The sequence below is a fragment of the Drosophila willistoni genome, assembly GCF_018902025.1.
Source record: "Drosophila willistoni isolate 14030-0811.24 chromosome 2L unlocalized genomic scaffold, UCI_dwil_1.1 Seg168, whole genome shotgun sequence".
NCBI lineage: Eukaryota > Metazoa > Arthropoda > Insecta > Diptera > Drosophilidae > Drosophila > Drosophila willistoni.
In genome coordinates this window covers 10,027,077-10,043,136 of record NW_025814047.1, presented here as the reverse complement: position 1 = coordinate 10,043,136, position 16,060 = coordinate 10,027,077, and the positions used below count along the sequence as shown (strand labels likewise).

Sequence of the window (16,060 nt, the reverse complement as noted above, 5' to 3'; positions counted from 1 at the left end):
TTATTTTCCCACTTTTATTCGATGCTCATTCAATGCAACACTTTTTTAGTGCAAAATGCCGGCATGCTCATCGCTAGCGTTGGAAATATATCGATAATATTTTTTAATTTTTGAAACAATCTCTAAAATAGACTTCTTTAAAATGTTGTATGTACAAAAAAAAATATTTTTCTGTTGGGATAGAAGTTGAAGGTTTTACAGTTAATATACCATATCTCGATATGCGAATATATCGCCTAAACTCGACTAAACTCATTTAGATTTTTTGTAAGTAACAGCCACATAATATATGTATGTATGTATATTTTTCTTCTTATATCCCCAGTATGAAGACATTAATATTAAAAACAAAAACGTCAAATCCCTGCGGAATAAATATAATATAACAACGATGACGCATGTTTCCAGCAAGAGTCCTCAAGACGTATTGAGCTTTAATATTCAGATGATTTCTGGCAAGAATGTGGTACTAGTTAGTTGCGAGGACTACGAGATGGAGCTGTTTATGCCGCAGATTGTCCGAGGGCGAATCAGTTTTCAGAATATCATTCCAAATAGACAATGCTGCGTCGAATCTAAAAAACCTAGACCGTTCCCGTTCAAAGGTGCTTTTATTGAGTCGGGCGGAAAGACGGCAGGTAGTCCAGGCATTCAACAACTGACGTGCACTCCAATAGCCCAAAGCACACCTAGTGGGTTCTCAATGCAAAGCCAAACAAAAGGAGGCAAAGAAAATATATCACCTCCGCCTGCTGAGATAATGACACCTGATCTATTACGCTGCAAGCCAGCCGAATCCGATTTTTCTATTCCAGAAGATCTGAATATATTCCAACACAATCCAGAAGAAATATTTTCCAGCTGTGATGTAGAGTTGCCTCATAAATTTTCCTATAGGCAAAAAGATTTGGATCCAGGGTCAATAATGTCTACACCGGCTAGATCATCGTACAGTGTCGCTATTGAGCCAAGAATTAGTAGCGTTTTGCGCCACGTGCGCACATATTCTCGTCGTAAATCAAATACGATGAGCAAGTCAACCATCATTTGTTCGCCACTCCAAAAGAAAAAAATTATCTCGTCAAAGGTCTCCACAACAAATGGACCCCAAGCGCCCATGAAGCTGGAGATTCGGCATCGCAAATTAATCGTGGACAACCCAAAATCCTTGGACACACTCAGTATTAATAAACTGTCCTCGTTCATAACCAAAAAGAGAATTATGCACAATCAAGTAACGGCCAAGACCAGGAAACAATTTGAAGCACTTAAAACGACTGCTTTTGATTTGATTACCATGCCCAGTCATAAACATGTATCCAGAGCACTGAATGATCAGTTCCAATTGGCGTGCGTTGACAAGATAGCAACTACGTTGCGCAATTATGCGCAACTAGCTTCGACCAAACCGCTAGATATCGATCGCGAAGTAAAGACAATGATATCCAAGCACAAGCGGCTGAAAAAAACTTACTCGAAGCCCACAAGGGTGTATATTGAATAATTGGGTTCTTAATTAGTTTTTTGCTTGCTCTATGATTAATGTAGAAATAAATAAGGTGGTTGTTGGTGGTTGCTCTATGTAAACCAAGAACAAACATTCTTTCGCCACTGTATGTGTAAGTCTAATTACAAACTTATCTTAAAAATAAAAAACGAATTGATACGATACAAAATATCTAAACGAATCTATGAACTATAGCAACGGAAACAGGCTTTAAATCCTCGCTTAATAGCGCGTATATTATGCACAACTTCTTCCTAAAAAATTGAAAAATTAGAAACAATATGGTATGGTTATTAAATAAAAAAAACTTTACCTGCATTAAATTAAAACACATAGCTATGAGAGCCATACCCAGTAGTAAGTAAACAGCGCACAGAATGAAGCTTACTTCAACTTTGTCTTTATCAGCTGTAATCTATTGAAAGAATGCAATCGATAATTAAACTTGTTTGTATCCTTAACAATATACTCCTACCACTTTATCTCCGGGTACTAAGTCTCCAAAACCGATGCTGCTTAACGAGATGAAACAAAAATAGCTACCATCTAAATAGTTCCATTCTTCCCAGCGGCCAAACAGTAGAGCTCCCCATAAAATATAACTGAGAAGTTTAGCCAAAAATTATGTTTAGTGATGTTTTTGAAAAATTAAGAAAGTCGTCTTGCCGACTCGGAAATCTGTTTTATTTAAATAAACAGCCTCTCCGCGCGTATTAAGTGGATATACAGATACTAAAATAAATGTCTATAGCTATTAATGTACTTTTATTAAATCTGTGAAAGGGGTCAAAAATTTGAAATATGATCAAGTGATCACTTCACATCATGGCTATATTATATCTCTATGTAGATTCTCTCAGCTGTTGATGCTGATAAAGAATATATATTTTTTAAATGGTCGGAAGGAGTGCCATTTGCCTGTTACAGACATTTTGACAACTGTAATATACCATTACACCCTATGGGTGCATGATATAAACATTGGAATGGTGCTTTTTTTACCCACCTGACCATCACAAATATACAGACCGTCACTGGTACAGTAATCTCATCCGTGTTGCCACGAATCTCGCGTTCAATATCCGAATCAGATTCACTAAACGGCATATCCACAACACTTGACGTTTGCAACGAATTTTTTGTATTATCGCTGCTACTGTTGGTCGTAGAGCTAGTAGATGTAGAATAGCTACTGCGCACATTTTCCATGTCATACATCTAAAAGTTTTATAAAAGTAGACCATGACTAGCTGATCTGATGAGAAGATTATTCTGTTATTTTCAGCTTACCGCTTTCGCTAATCTTCGCATTTTACTCCGCTCACGTAGAATTCGGCGCTTAGCCACGCCTGGGCATATGCGACATAGGCAAACCTTGGAGTAAATCCATTTGAATGACTTGGCCAATACATCTCCAATATTGGACAAATATAGCAAAAACAAAGGCATTCCAATAATGGCATATAAAATCGTTACCAGTTTCCCCCATTCGGATCGAGGCGTTATGTTGCCATAACCTATGGTCGTAATGACAGTCAATGAGTACAGGAAGGCTCCGGAAAAACTCCATTGCTCCACATGCGATCCATTAAGTTGTTTGTCGACAATTTGCTTTTGGTATTCTAGCAAAACGTCGTTGACTCTTTGATCAACATTTTTATTAATGATTATAACACTTTCGTATTATCTTCTTATTAAATATTCTCACCTTTTTCTATAAGCTTGATGATCATAGAAACTAATGTTTTCCGATGTTAATTGCCAGATCCGCGTCAAGCAATCGGCACTAAAATTCACGTTCTGCGTTGAGTTCAATTTGAGTTTTTCGTACTCAAATATTTCAATGCCCTGGAATATGAAGGCACCACCAATTGTATAGAATGTCACTAACAGTATAATGCCCACATTGCTAAACATAAACGCAGTAAAGTGACGACAGTGACTTTTAAATCGATCAAATGCTGGCTTCTCCTTGCGACTTCGACGTACAGAGCTACGCCTTGAGGACATTTCTCTGATTAGCCTACACTTCAAACTCCACAACTATCGTTTTCGCCTTTTTGTTTTCGCTGGGTGTTGGAGTGTTGTTCGTGTGGACATGCTTTGGTCTCCCACTTTTCATTGCCGTCACCTGTAAGAACCCAAAACTTTGTCAAATCAATCTTAACATGCATTAAAAAATGAAGTAAGTAAGTCGTCTCGCCGACTTGGGTATACCATACACCAGGTGAAACAAATATTTAGAATTTCGGAAACCAAATGTATGCCTACTAAATTGTTTTAACATGCCTCATACCATTTGCTATCTCGCTCAATCTACAAACACACAAGCACTCTAGCGCCGCCACTAGCCAACGGCCAATTCTGCCCTTATGGATCGCGTAGCAAAATACATTCATACGTATATTTTGTATGTTTCTAGTCCGATTTCAATCAAATTTGGTAGTTTGATAGAAATAAGATAAGATTTATTAGTCTGCCAAATTTGATCGCGATGGTCAAAAAATTGCAAGAGCTAATCGTTTTTTTCTAAATTATGGAGGCGGAAGTGGGCGTGGCAACATATTAAAATATATGTATTCTGCGCGCATACTAAGCCAATATACATACTAAATTTGGTGAGTTTAGCTTTGTTAGTTTTCGAGAAAATCAGTTTTGTTTAATTTTCGGGGGCGGAAAAATGGCAAAATTGCAAAATTTTTGGCAAAATTTTTAAATAGTCAATATCTGCGCGTCTATTAGGCTAACTTACGTACCAAATTTAATGTCGGTAGCTTTCATAGTTTTTAAGAAAATCAGAGTTATGTAAATTCCGGGGGCGGAAGGGGGCGTGGCAAAAAGTTGGAACAATTATTTTCTGCGCGCTAACTAAACGAGTATATAAACCAAATTTGATGTTTCTATCTGCTATACTTTTTAAGAAAAACAGTTTTATGTAAATTCTGGGGGCGGAAGGGGGCGTGGCAAAAATTTGAAACAAACTCGATAAGCGTACATATTACACGAGACTGCATACCAAATTTGGTGGCTCTAGCTCTTATAGTCTCCGAAATCTAGGTGTTCATACGGACGGACGGACGGACAGACGGACATGGCTAGATCGACTCGGTTCTTGATCCTGATCAAGAATATATATACTTTGTGGGGTCGGAGATGCTTCCTTCTGCCTGTTACATACATTTTGGCGACTTTAATATACCATTTCACCCTATGGGTGTATGGTATAAAAATATCCAGCATCTTCTAATAAACAAGTATATTATCGAAAAATATCAAAGAAGCTAACATCGGCTATGCCGAAGTTTATATACCCTTGCAGTCCTTGGCAATAATAATTTTACATGTTCAAAATTTGTTTTCTGAAACCCAATTCATCATTACATGCATAGGAAATAACGAAGTTTTTGAACAAAGTCACTGTTTTCCACCGATTGTTCCTATGGGCGCTATATGATATAGTTACCCGATCTTGATCGCGTTAAAAGTAACGAAGTTATTGAGAAAAGTCACTGTTCGTGACTTTGCCGTTTGTATGGAAGCTATATGATATAGTGATCCGATCCGGCTGAATCCGAGATATACAACCCCTGCAGTATATACAAGCCTACATACAAAATTTCAGCTCTGTAGCTCTAACGGTCTAGGAGAAGATTGCGTTAATTAAGACGGACGGACATGGCTATGTGAACTCGTCTTGTCGTGCTGATCAAAAATATATATACTCGGAATGATTCCTTCTATGCGTTGCACACTTCTGACCAAAAAATAATAAATTTTTGCAAAGGTATAAAAAGGGTTGAAAAAACACCCTCCCAACTAAGAATACCCCTTTTGGCAAATATTGATGAATTTTCATTTTGTATGTCGACAACTTGCTTTGTCTCGCTTTTTGCTGATCCCTGCTGTTTAAGATTAAACATCGTGTTCATCTGAAATGGCTTCACCAAATCAGATGCACCAAAGAAATATACAAATCGCAACAAAAACATAAAAACAAAAATAAGACATAAAGATTTATATGACAATTATTGCTTAATACCAAACAAAACATGCATCCACATGTGGAAAACACTTAAGATTATAACAACGTCGCGGTATTAAATAACCAACGCTGAGCATGAAATATAAACCCCCGAAAACGTGGGTCATTAGAATAAGTATAGTAAGGAAGAACAATTGTCGCCTCCTAGAGTCTAGGAGTTCATTTATGTATATACACAACACTTTTGGAAATAAAATCAGTTAATATTTTGAATTTAACGAATGAAGATAGGGTTATTTTCCTTCTCCCTGGAATCCCTATTCACCAATAGAACATACATACATGTACGTACATATATATGTAATTATTTTTTTTCTTTTAAACATAGAACTGCTTGTGTTCTTTTAATAACCTACTAATCCACCGATTTTTATACCCTTGCAGAGGGTATTATAAAATTGGTCAGATGTTTGTAACGCACAGAAGGAGACGTTTCCGACCCCATAAAGTATATATATTCTTGATCAGCATGAGAAGCTGAGTTGATATAGCCATGTACGTCTGTCCGTCCGTCTGTGAATTATTCTGAAAATAATTATTATTTATTTATAATACTCTTGATGTGACAGCTATTATTATTGTTGTTTTTGTACGAATATATTTAAGTCCATCAAATAAATACATACATACGTCACCAGATGAATTTGAATTATTGGCGTGCAATTTTGGCATGTGGCCTATACATAGCTTCGTCTGGATTTGGATTGTGTGTGATCTCTATGTGTGGCATTTCGTTATTCTCGCGTGGCATACGGGGACGACACTTGTTCAAGAATCAAAAAAAGAAATGAGGGCGTGAAATTGGAGAGTTCCTAACGATGCGTTTTTTGGGATGTGGTTGTTTATACCGCAGTTGTTCTTTGTGTGGTTGGTGCTGGTGGTGGTGGTGATGTTGGTGTCGGCTGCCAAATGATTGTTGTTTGTGTTTTGTTTAGTTTTTACTCAACATTTTATTTAGTGGGTGTGAAATATATTTTGCAATTATTTTTATAAACTTCCACATTGAACAGGCGTAGTCATTTGTCTAATTTGTGGTTTGCTCAGCCTTGGGGCCTTAACATTTTAGGTGATTTCATAAATTAAATTAAATTTGTGTATGTATAATACAAAATAGTTTTAATAAAATAAATAAACTGAAAACAACAACAAACTATTTAATGTATAAGAATAACTGATGGAAAATTCGACCACAAACTGAAAATACACAAATGCAATATAAAAAGCAATCGACACGTCTGCAACAGGAAATAAGAAATACCCCACTGTCAATTTAATGATTATGAGTATTCTTGATCCAAGAAACACGTTGACTCGCATGTGAAAGTACTTATAAGACGCAGCAAACTGTTGCAAAATGCAATTAAATAGTATGAAAATTTTTTACAGATTAATAGATGTAAAACTCAGGAATCGACAACCCATGTAAAATGAAGTAAGTAAGTCGCCTAGCCGACTTCGGTATTATTATTATTGTTATTAAAATATAGGATATAGTTATAAACTATCAACCTAACTATATTTTACAAGCACTGGCAACTAAGGCTTTCGGCTTATTGTTAGACGAAAACTACATCCATACACTAGCCTGGGATTCGAACCCGGATCCTCGTTGTTCAGTTGACTAAATGACTGGGCCACTTAGACAACTCATCTCAACTATATTATGCACAAATAAATAATAATTTTTCGAATTTGATTACGATAGTCGATAAATTGCGGCATGCAATCGGTTTATTTAAGCAATGGAGGCGTACGGAACGAAGATATTGATCAAAGTCACTGTTTACCACGTATTGTACATATGGGAGCTATTTAATATTGTCCCCCGATCTTGATCAAATTTAGCACAGTTTATAGATGTAATAAACTCACCAATATTAAACTTCACGACAATATTTTAGAAAATAACGAAATTTTTGAGAAAAGTCACTGTTTGTGACTTTGCCATTTATATGGGAGCTATTTAATATAGTGATCCGATCCGGCTGATATGTTTGACGGATGCAAATACGCCAAAGTTTCGAGCTGATACTGCCAACTAAGGCTCGATTCGAATTACAAAGTTGCTATTTAAACCTTTATCTTGTACCACGTGAAACAATGTTTGAAGTGAGGTTTTTAGTAACCTGGCTTAAAATCTGAAATGTGCTGTATATACCAGCGTCTCCAATGCCTTTTAACCACAGACCGTAACTGATATAAGGTATTTCTAAAAAATGCACTAAGTAAGTCGACTCGCCGACTTGGGTATACCATACACCAGGTGAAATAAATATTTAAAATTTCGAAAACCAAATGTATGTATGTATGTCTATCAAATTGTTTTAACATGCCTCATACATATGCTATCTCGCTCACTCTACAAACACACTCGCACTCTAGCGCCGCAACAAGCCAACGGCCAATTCTGCCCTTATGGACTGCGTAGTAAAATACGTTCATACGCATATTTATGTTTTGTCGAGACCTTCAAAGTATTCGGAAATGATTCCAGATATTGTCCGACAAGTAACCTTCTTAGGCTTGTCGTGTAAAGGTCAAAGGTGTACCAGTGGACCCATGTCGATGGTCGACGGTGAAACGTACTTCATTGAACTACTGCCACCATCGGTCGGTTAGGCTATTTGTAAGTACTTATGGGACCACCCTCGCAAAAAGAAAATACAAGTATGTACATATGTATGTATATTCGTATTTACAAAAATATTTACATATACTGTATTTGTAATATCAAAGAAGCTAACTTCGGCTATGACGAAGTTTATATACCCTTGCAGTGCTTGGCAACAATATTTTTCCTTTTGAAATTTTTTTCCCTGCAACTCATCAATACACAAACAAATCTTTATTCATCTTTTCACTACAATTTTTTCTTCTTCTTCCATCATTCCCTAAGCAAAGCACGGCACGCATACACATACAGTTCATGTAGCGTTGCGTCTGTGTGTGTATGCGTGTGCTCTGTTGATTTGATGATAACGTAGTAGGCAGCGCTTGAGCCGATTTATATTGACTGTAACTTGTGTTCTATTTATCCGGTCAGATTCAAATTTTGGGATCTGAGGTTTTTTATCAAATACTATCATATTGGTAAATTTCATGGGGATACTCCAATTTCTCGAAAAATGTTTCTTCTAGAACTATATGACATAGTAGCCCGATCCTGATGATTTTCATACTTTATCTTACCCGAGTAATAAAAAGCCCCAACAAAAAATTTCATCACGATAGCTCTTAAGATGGCTGAGTAAAACGCATACGCACTGACGTACGGACGGACAGACGGACATGGCTATATCGACTCAGCTTCTCATGCTGATCAAGAATATATATACTTTATTGGCCTGACCAATTTTATAATACCCTCTGCAAGGGTATGAAAACACCGACCACGTATTAGGTGAATTTGTGTCACCTACCAAACTTCAAGGTATTTATGTGAACCCCGTCAAACATTGCTAAAGTGTAACTAAGTGTCGAAATATTCTTTTCTTCATAGTTTGTGAAGTTTTAACGTTAATTTTATTATACCCTTGCAAAAAGGGTATATTAATTTTGGTCAGAAGTGTGCAACGCATAGAAGGAAGCATTTCCGACCATATAAAGTATATATATTCTTGATCAGCACGACGAGACGAGTTCAAATAGCCATGTCCGTCCGTCCGTCTGTCCGTCCGTCTGGATCAACGCAAACTCCTCCTAGACCGAAAGAGCTACAGAGCTGAAATTTTGCATGTAGGCTTGTATATACTGCAGGCGTTGTATATCTCGGATTCAGCCGGATCGGACCACTATATCATATAGCTCCCATACAAATGGCAAAGTCACGAACAGTGACTTTTCTTAACAACTTCGTTATTTTTTGAGCTATTGTCATGAAATTTAATATTGGTGAGTTAATTACACATATAAACGACTGTGCCAAATTTGATCCAGATCGGGTGACTATATCATATAGCTCCCATAGGAACGATCTTTCGAAAACGGTGACTTTGGTGAATAACTTCGTTACTTTTAACGCGATTGCTTTCAAATTAAACATTTGTTAGTTTAATATATCTGTTAATGACTGTGCCCAATTTGATAAAGATCGGGTGACTATATCATATAGCTCCCATAGGAACGATCGGTGGAAAACAGTGACTTTGATCAATATCTTAGTTGTAGGCCGTTCTTTCGCAAACATTAACATTTTTAGCTTGAACGTTTTTTCACTTTGATGGCTATAGGTAAGGAAAGAGTTACCATAAAAGTTGCAAGGGTATTCAAACTTTGACGCGGTCGAAGTTAGCCCCGGCCCTCTGGTTTTTCATTTCAACGGGATACCCAAGATGAATCTGTTGAACTTCGTCGAAAGAAGTTCGGAACCTGGACGAATACATCTTCTAAATGTAATTTTTAAAATTGTTTATTTTTTATTTTAATAAAATATTTCTTAATTATTATAATTATTTCTTAATATGATTAAGTATTTTCTATAAACTCTTATTTTGAAAGTAGCGAAATGGACATTTATTTTCAAAAGTTGATTGGTAAGGAATTAAAGAAACAAGGAAATGTCTTAATGCGTTTAATACCCAGTTGGCTTTTTTATCAGATCAAGAAAATTGTGTTTGCTGTTGTTGTGCAATACTTTGCTTTTTTTTCACATGCTGAAAATTTGGCCTTTATAGGTTACAAGCTTTGAAACCAAATGGATATACCCAATTAGTAACAACGTGTACAAACGTAAAAAATACAAACTTGTGTTTATTATGGATGATCGATATGTGTAAAGATTGCTGACGCCTTTGCTACAGTTGCGTTAGCTATGGTTCCGTATTATTCTTGTTCCTTGCCAGATATCAATGATGGCGTCGTTAATGCCGTACTACGTCATTGAGACACTGCTTCTGTTACGTTTTCAGTTCGTTTCATTTATTTTGATTACCTTGAGATATTTCGTCTGTTTGTATATCGGCGAGTATTATTTAATTAGAAAATTCAACTTGCTTATATGTTAATTGAAACTTGTCAAATGGTTTGTTGTTCTGTTGTCTCTGCCTTGCACCTGCCCAACATAAGCACCAGAGAAGAAAGGTAGAGACACAACATATTGTTCTGTTATATTTTTAAACACACACAATTACTTTGTTTTTCACTTTAAATTCCGACGATGCTAGTTTTTTCGAATCTCTTCTCTTTGCCTTTTTTAAACCATCGATTCGCCGTATCCGTACGATGCGTTCTTTCTAATGCTCGCCAAAGAACTGAACTGACACTCATTTGGCTGGTACCACTATCCACGAATGTTTATACATATGTACATATGTACATACCTACATACAGTGGCGGCAAAAAATTGTATACGATTTTTATTTAATGTTAGTGGAAAGTTTTGATGTGTTATTCTATAACGTTATGTTGGTCATTATACTGAGATGATGTACACGTACCTTAAATTTTGTGGTCGTACAGGATTTTTTTAAAATGAATTTTGATAAATAGCCCGAAAAGTCGGACCCGGCAAAAAAATAAAAATAGATAGATAGATCCATTTTTTTCCGATTTTAATCGACAATATCTCATTCGACGGAATATTTAATTCACAATCTTTGGTATGAATTACTGGTGTAAAATGAGGCCAAATAGGAATACCATACAAATGCATACAAAATAGTTTTTCAATTGGCTCCAAATAGGACCATGGCTCAAATTGAAAATCTGTGATATGCAGTTTATGTTAGTTTTACTAGACCTAAAACTTTTTCTCAGGGTCCAAAAGCGTATAATAAATTTTACAAATTTTAAAAATTGTCTTTTTTTGCCGGGTCCGAATTTTAGGGCGATTTATTAAAATTCATTTAAAAAAAACCCGTTGGAGATATGCTCACGAAACTTAAGGTACATCATCTCAATTAACTGACCAACTCAACGTTATAAATTAACACATCAAAACTTTTCACAAACATTATACAAAATCGCTTAAAATCAGTATTTAAGGTAAAAAAAATTCATGTTTTAAAATTTTTTGCCGCCACTTTATGTATGTTTGTATATTTATAGACAAATTGTTCATTGACTTACGTCGATCATGGTGAAGATTTATATACCCTTCTATTTTTCGACTAAACATTAAGAATACTCGTGAAACCATAATTTTTTCAAGATGTTTAACAATTTCAAATGTGTCAGAATTCAAGGAAGTTTGAAATCCAAATAAATTACAGAAATGGGCTCTACTGTGGAACATTTGTACATACTTTTTGGAAGATTCAATCTACCCCTTGCTAATCTTTCGTCTTTTACGTTCCCTGTTTTCCGTATTCGTCCACAATGGATGCCTGCGAGTGAATCAGAGCTGAGAGAGCGAGAGAGAGTGAAAGAGAGATCAAAATCAAAATTCCCCCTCTGCTAATAATATGACTTGACGTATTTATACCCTGCATTCAATGGCTATTGTGTACATACATATGTATGTGTATATAATACCAAACTATCAGATACCGCAGACGGTTAGTGAACTTATTCTTTTGCGGTCATTTAGCTTAATGTATTTAATTCTAGTAAAAGTTTTTCTGCATACTACCTTTGTCATGAAAATTAACAGTTTGGGTCAACTCTGCTACGTAAATATATTTGTAACAAATAAATCAATTGCTTCTTTCATTCAAAGCGTATAATTAGGGTCCAAAACTATAAACAAATGACAAAAGAAAAACAATGTAGGCTGTGATACTCGAAATCGTAAGTAAGCGAGTGTCCTTTTATTAATTCAAATGTATGTATTTGATTTAAGTTATTATAAGACACTAATTTACATACATACATACACACATATATAGACCAACACAAACAACAAACACAATTAACAAACTCGAAAGTTGATGCTGATCACGATTATATTTACCCATTTACACACATATATGTATATATGTATGTACATATGTATACTATTACGTCTAAAAGTAAACCAAATTTGGAGTATTCTAACTATGAAAAACCTGACCACCTAAATCGCTGTACCCGTATATTAACCCGCGTTCTGTCAATAAGTAAACCCAATGAACAGAAAAAATTGAATTTAATTAAGGAGTAGTTCAGTAACAAACACCCGTACAGTGGACTTATAGACATATATGTGTTGATTAAGTGACCAATAAGTCAAAGCCTACTAGTTAGTTGACAGGTGTGTCAATTGTAACCCTGGCATTACCTTTGCAGCGGCTACAGATTGACACTTGGAATGTTGAGTTTGCAGGATGAGAAGCATCTTTGCTTTACCAAAATATTTAGAAAGAAATGTTGAGATCTGTCTGTAGGTCAGGTCTTCTATAAAGAAGGGCTCAGTCTATAGAACCCCCTGGGAACTAGCCAAACAGTTATAAAACATAAGTGAAACAGTGAAAATGAAAAGTAAAAAGAAATGTTGAGATCTGTCTGTAGGTCAGGTCTTCTATAAAGAAGGGCTCAGTCTATAGAACCCCCTGGGAACTAGCCAAACAGTTATAAAACATAAGTGAAACAGTGAAAATGAAAAGTAAAACCCATTAAAGACATGAGTGAATTAAATAATATTGTTGACGCTCCGACATCAGAAGTGGGATCTAGCTCGCTACCTAATATTTCAGATAATTCATGACGTTGTTTTCACTGCAACATTTGACTCTGGTGCAAAATGTTGTTTAATTAAACAAAAGATAAGTGCTAAGTTAGTTGGTAAAAGATTTAACAATGTAGTTCTATTGAAAGGTATTGGCAATGACACCATTTGTAGTACATTGCAAGAATTGAACAATCATTGTATCGAAATGCTATTCCATGTTTTGGGCGTTGAATGTTTGAAGAACGAAATTGTGATTGGTCGAGAAATATTATCGCAGGGTTTTGATGTCATTATGTCACCTGGAAAATTCGAAATTGTCAGATCATAAATCGTAAACCATTGCTCAAGTAACGATACATTTTCTAAAGTAAATACTGATCTTAGTGGTGATAAAGATAAATTAATAAATTTATTGGAAAATTACTCAAAGTATTTCACAAAGTGAATTCCTTCTTCTACAGTCACTACAGGTGAAATGAAACTTAAATTAGCAGACCTTAGAAAAATTTTCCACCGAAGACCCTACAGACTTATGCCCAAATGCAAGAGAGTTAGTGCGCGACAAGATTAAAGAGATGTTGGAATGCAAGGTCATAAGAGCAAGTTGCTCACCCTATGCAATGATGTTAGTGAATAAAAAGAATGGTTCACATCGTTTGTGCGTCGATTACTGTGAATTGAATGCTAATACAGTCTCAGACAGATATCCTCTACCCTAAGGGGTAGCAGATCAGATAGATAGACTTCATGGAGCTAAATATTTCACATGTTTAGATATGGCAAGTGGATATTACCGAATTCCCATTCATGAAGAATCAATAAAGTGCACGGCTTTTGTCACCCCAGATGGCCAGTACGAGTTATTGTCAATGTTCTCATTTGATTTACAGTATAGGGAGGGTAAACGAATGGCTCACGCTGACTTCTTTTCTAGAAATCTCCCATCCTCGGATGCGATTGTTACTTGTCATCATCAGGTAAAATTCAGGCTAGACTTCATCCAACACCAAAGATTGACACACCTTGGCACGATACACATACACATATACACAATTTGAGTGGCAAGTCTGATAAAAAAGAGTATGTTCCAGTTGAACTAGAAAGTAGTGAGGAGGATTTAAATGAAATGATTGAAGAAGAAACTGTTGAGACCGAAATTGAAAAAGAAACTTTTAAAAGAGACAGTATTGAAATAAGTGAAAATGTTGGAAGAGACAGTATGGATGCCTGAAAGGCTGATTATAAAACTTGACAGAATTTGTCATAATGCAAATGTTTTGATAATGGCGTGTGACGCCTAAGATTATAAAAACAAAGAGTTTAATTTAAATATTCTGTGAGAAAGTAAAAGTTGAAGCTAAAATTTTGTAGCTGTAATTGATAAAGTTGTATGGAAAATGAAAATGTTAAATTCTATTCGATGAATAAAATGATTTAAGCAGTAAAGCATTATTGTGGAATTACACGAGGTCGTGTTGTGGTCATAACAGCCGTGAGAGTGCTAGGTGTGTATTGCTCCCAATAGCAATTCATATTAAAGATGAGTAAAGAAGAATAAACAATTATATAAAAAAAATATCAAAGACCTTGGCAATAATATTTTTACATTTTGAAATTTGTTTCCCTGCAACTCAATTCATCAATACACAAACAAAACATTATTTCTCTTTTTACTACAATTTTTTTTCTTCTTCCAATCATTCCCCTCCAGTACCAAATGTCGCCGGTTCACAATGTCGCCGGTCGACAATGTCGCCGCATCGTCGACTATACCGACGTCGGCAGAATTAAATTCTGCCGGCGTCGACAAGCAAAGACCAGCCGACGGTGCCCGAACTATCCAATGTCGTCGTCGAAACACTTCGGCTACCGAAAAGAATTGAGCAAACACAATTTCTTGAAAAAAATTGACACAAAAAAAAGGCAAGAATAGAAAAAATGCAGCATCAAATAATATTTATTTTGATGACGGCTTTTCCATACCCTTGTTACTTATGGATGAGGAAAAAATTAGAACATTATTACCATATACATATTATTTTTATATATACATAATTTGTCAATAACTTGTTACTTATAAATTGGTCATTAAATAAGCATGTTCTTTTGATGTGAAACATATGTAAATTTCACATAATTTTACATGCATCGTCGGTTATGGCCAAGCATACTCTGTGCTTTCGGCACGCGTCGCTTTGTTATTTTCGTTTCTCTTTTCATTTGATTTAGAATTGCGTACAAGATAGTTGTCACAACAGTGAGGAGTTAGAAACTTGTGAAAAATTACAGTGAAAATATTCAAATTATTCAAAATATATAAAGGTAAGTTTGCATGCATTTCAAAATAAATCAAATAAAGTTTCATATATAAAAAAAATAAATTTTGAAAATAGAAGTGAAAATTAGTTAAAAATTAATAATAAATAAATATAATATAATATATTACATTTTTCAAATATTGCTGTAATATAAAACTTTAATAAATGAATAAATTAATTAAAAGAAAATTTTGTATTTTGTATTTTATTTTTGTATGGACAACACTATCGACATTCAACGCAATTGTCGATGTAACGTCCTCTGACGCGTATGCAAAGAAGATCCGTCGATCAACGGTCGACATTCAAAGCAAATGTCGCTGGAACGTCCTCTAACACGAACGCAAAGAAGACCTGCCGACGTACCGTCGACGTTCAGAGGAAATTTCTTTGCAAATGTCCCTCAAAACATTTTCGAAAAACCATCCGCGGACATACCGTGGACTTTGTCGCTCAGTTGTCCCGATTGTCCTTATTGCTAGGCCATCTAATGTTAAATGTCGTCCCCCAAGATAGCGGACATGTCCCCGCAAACTCGACGGAGAGTCTCCGCAGACGCGTACTGCATGGGATCCCTAAGCAAAGCACGGCACGCATACACATACAGT

General features: G+C 35.6%; 2 protein-coding genes across 5 annotated transcripts; one reads left to right on the top strand and one right to left on the bottom strand.

Annotated features, from left to right (window-relative positions):
• The first annotated feature begins 6 nt into the window (after nt 1-6).
• Nucleotides 7-1,678, top strand: LOC6652415. Its single transcript, XM_002074563.4, has 2 exons — nt 7-267; nt 326-1,678. Exon 2 carries the CDS (start codon nt 392-394, stop codon nt 1,502-1,504), a length of 1,113 nt encoding a protein of 370 aa, XP_002074599.1. The 5' UTR covers nt 7-267; nt 326-391; the 3' UTR covers nt 1,505-1,678.
• On the bottom strand, nt 1,466-10,784 carry LOC6652416 (potassium channel subfamily K member 16). 4 transcript variants are annotated; one of them, XM_023181118.2, is made up of 7 exons: nt 10,679-10,784; nt 3,216-3,638; nt 2,798-3,149; nt 2,514-2,725; nt 1,983-2,109; nt 1,821-1,922; nt 1,466-1,761 (listed from the first exon to the last, which is right to left on the bottom strand). In XM_023181118.2, exons 2-7 carry the CDS (start codon nt 3,515-3,517, stop codon nt 1,690-1,692), a joined length of 1,167 nt encoding a protein of 388 aa, XP_023036886.1. In that variant the 5' UTR covers nt 3,518-3,638; nt 10,679-10,784; the 3' UTR covers nt 1,466-1,689. The 4 variants fall into 4 exon arrangements, with proteins under 4 accessions (XP_023036886.1, XP_002074600.1, XP_023036884.1 ...); XM_002074564.4 differs by lacking the exon at nt 10,679-10,784 and adding an exon at nt 10,480-10,671; XM_023181116.2 differs by lacking the exon at nt 10,679-10,784 and adding an exon at nt 10,293-10,452.
• Between the last annotated feature and the right edge of the window lie 5,276 nt (nt 10,785-16,060).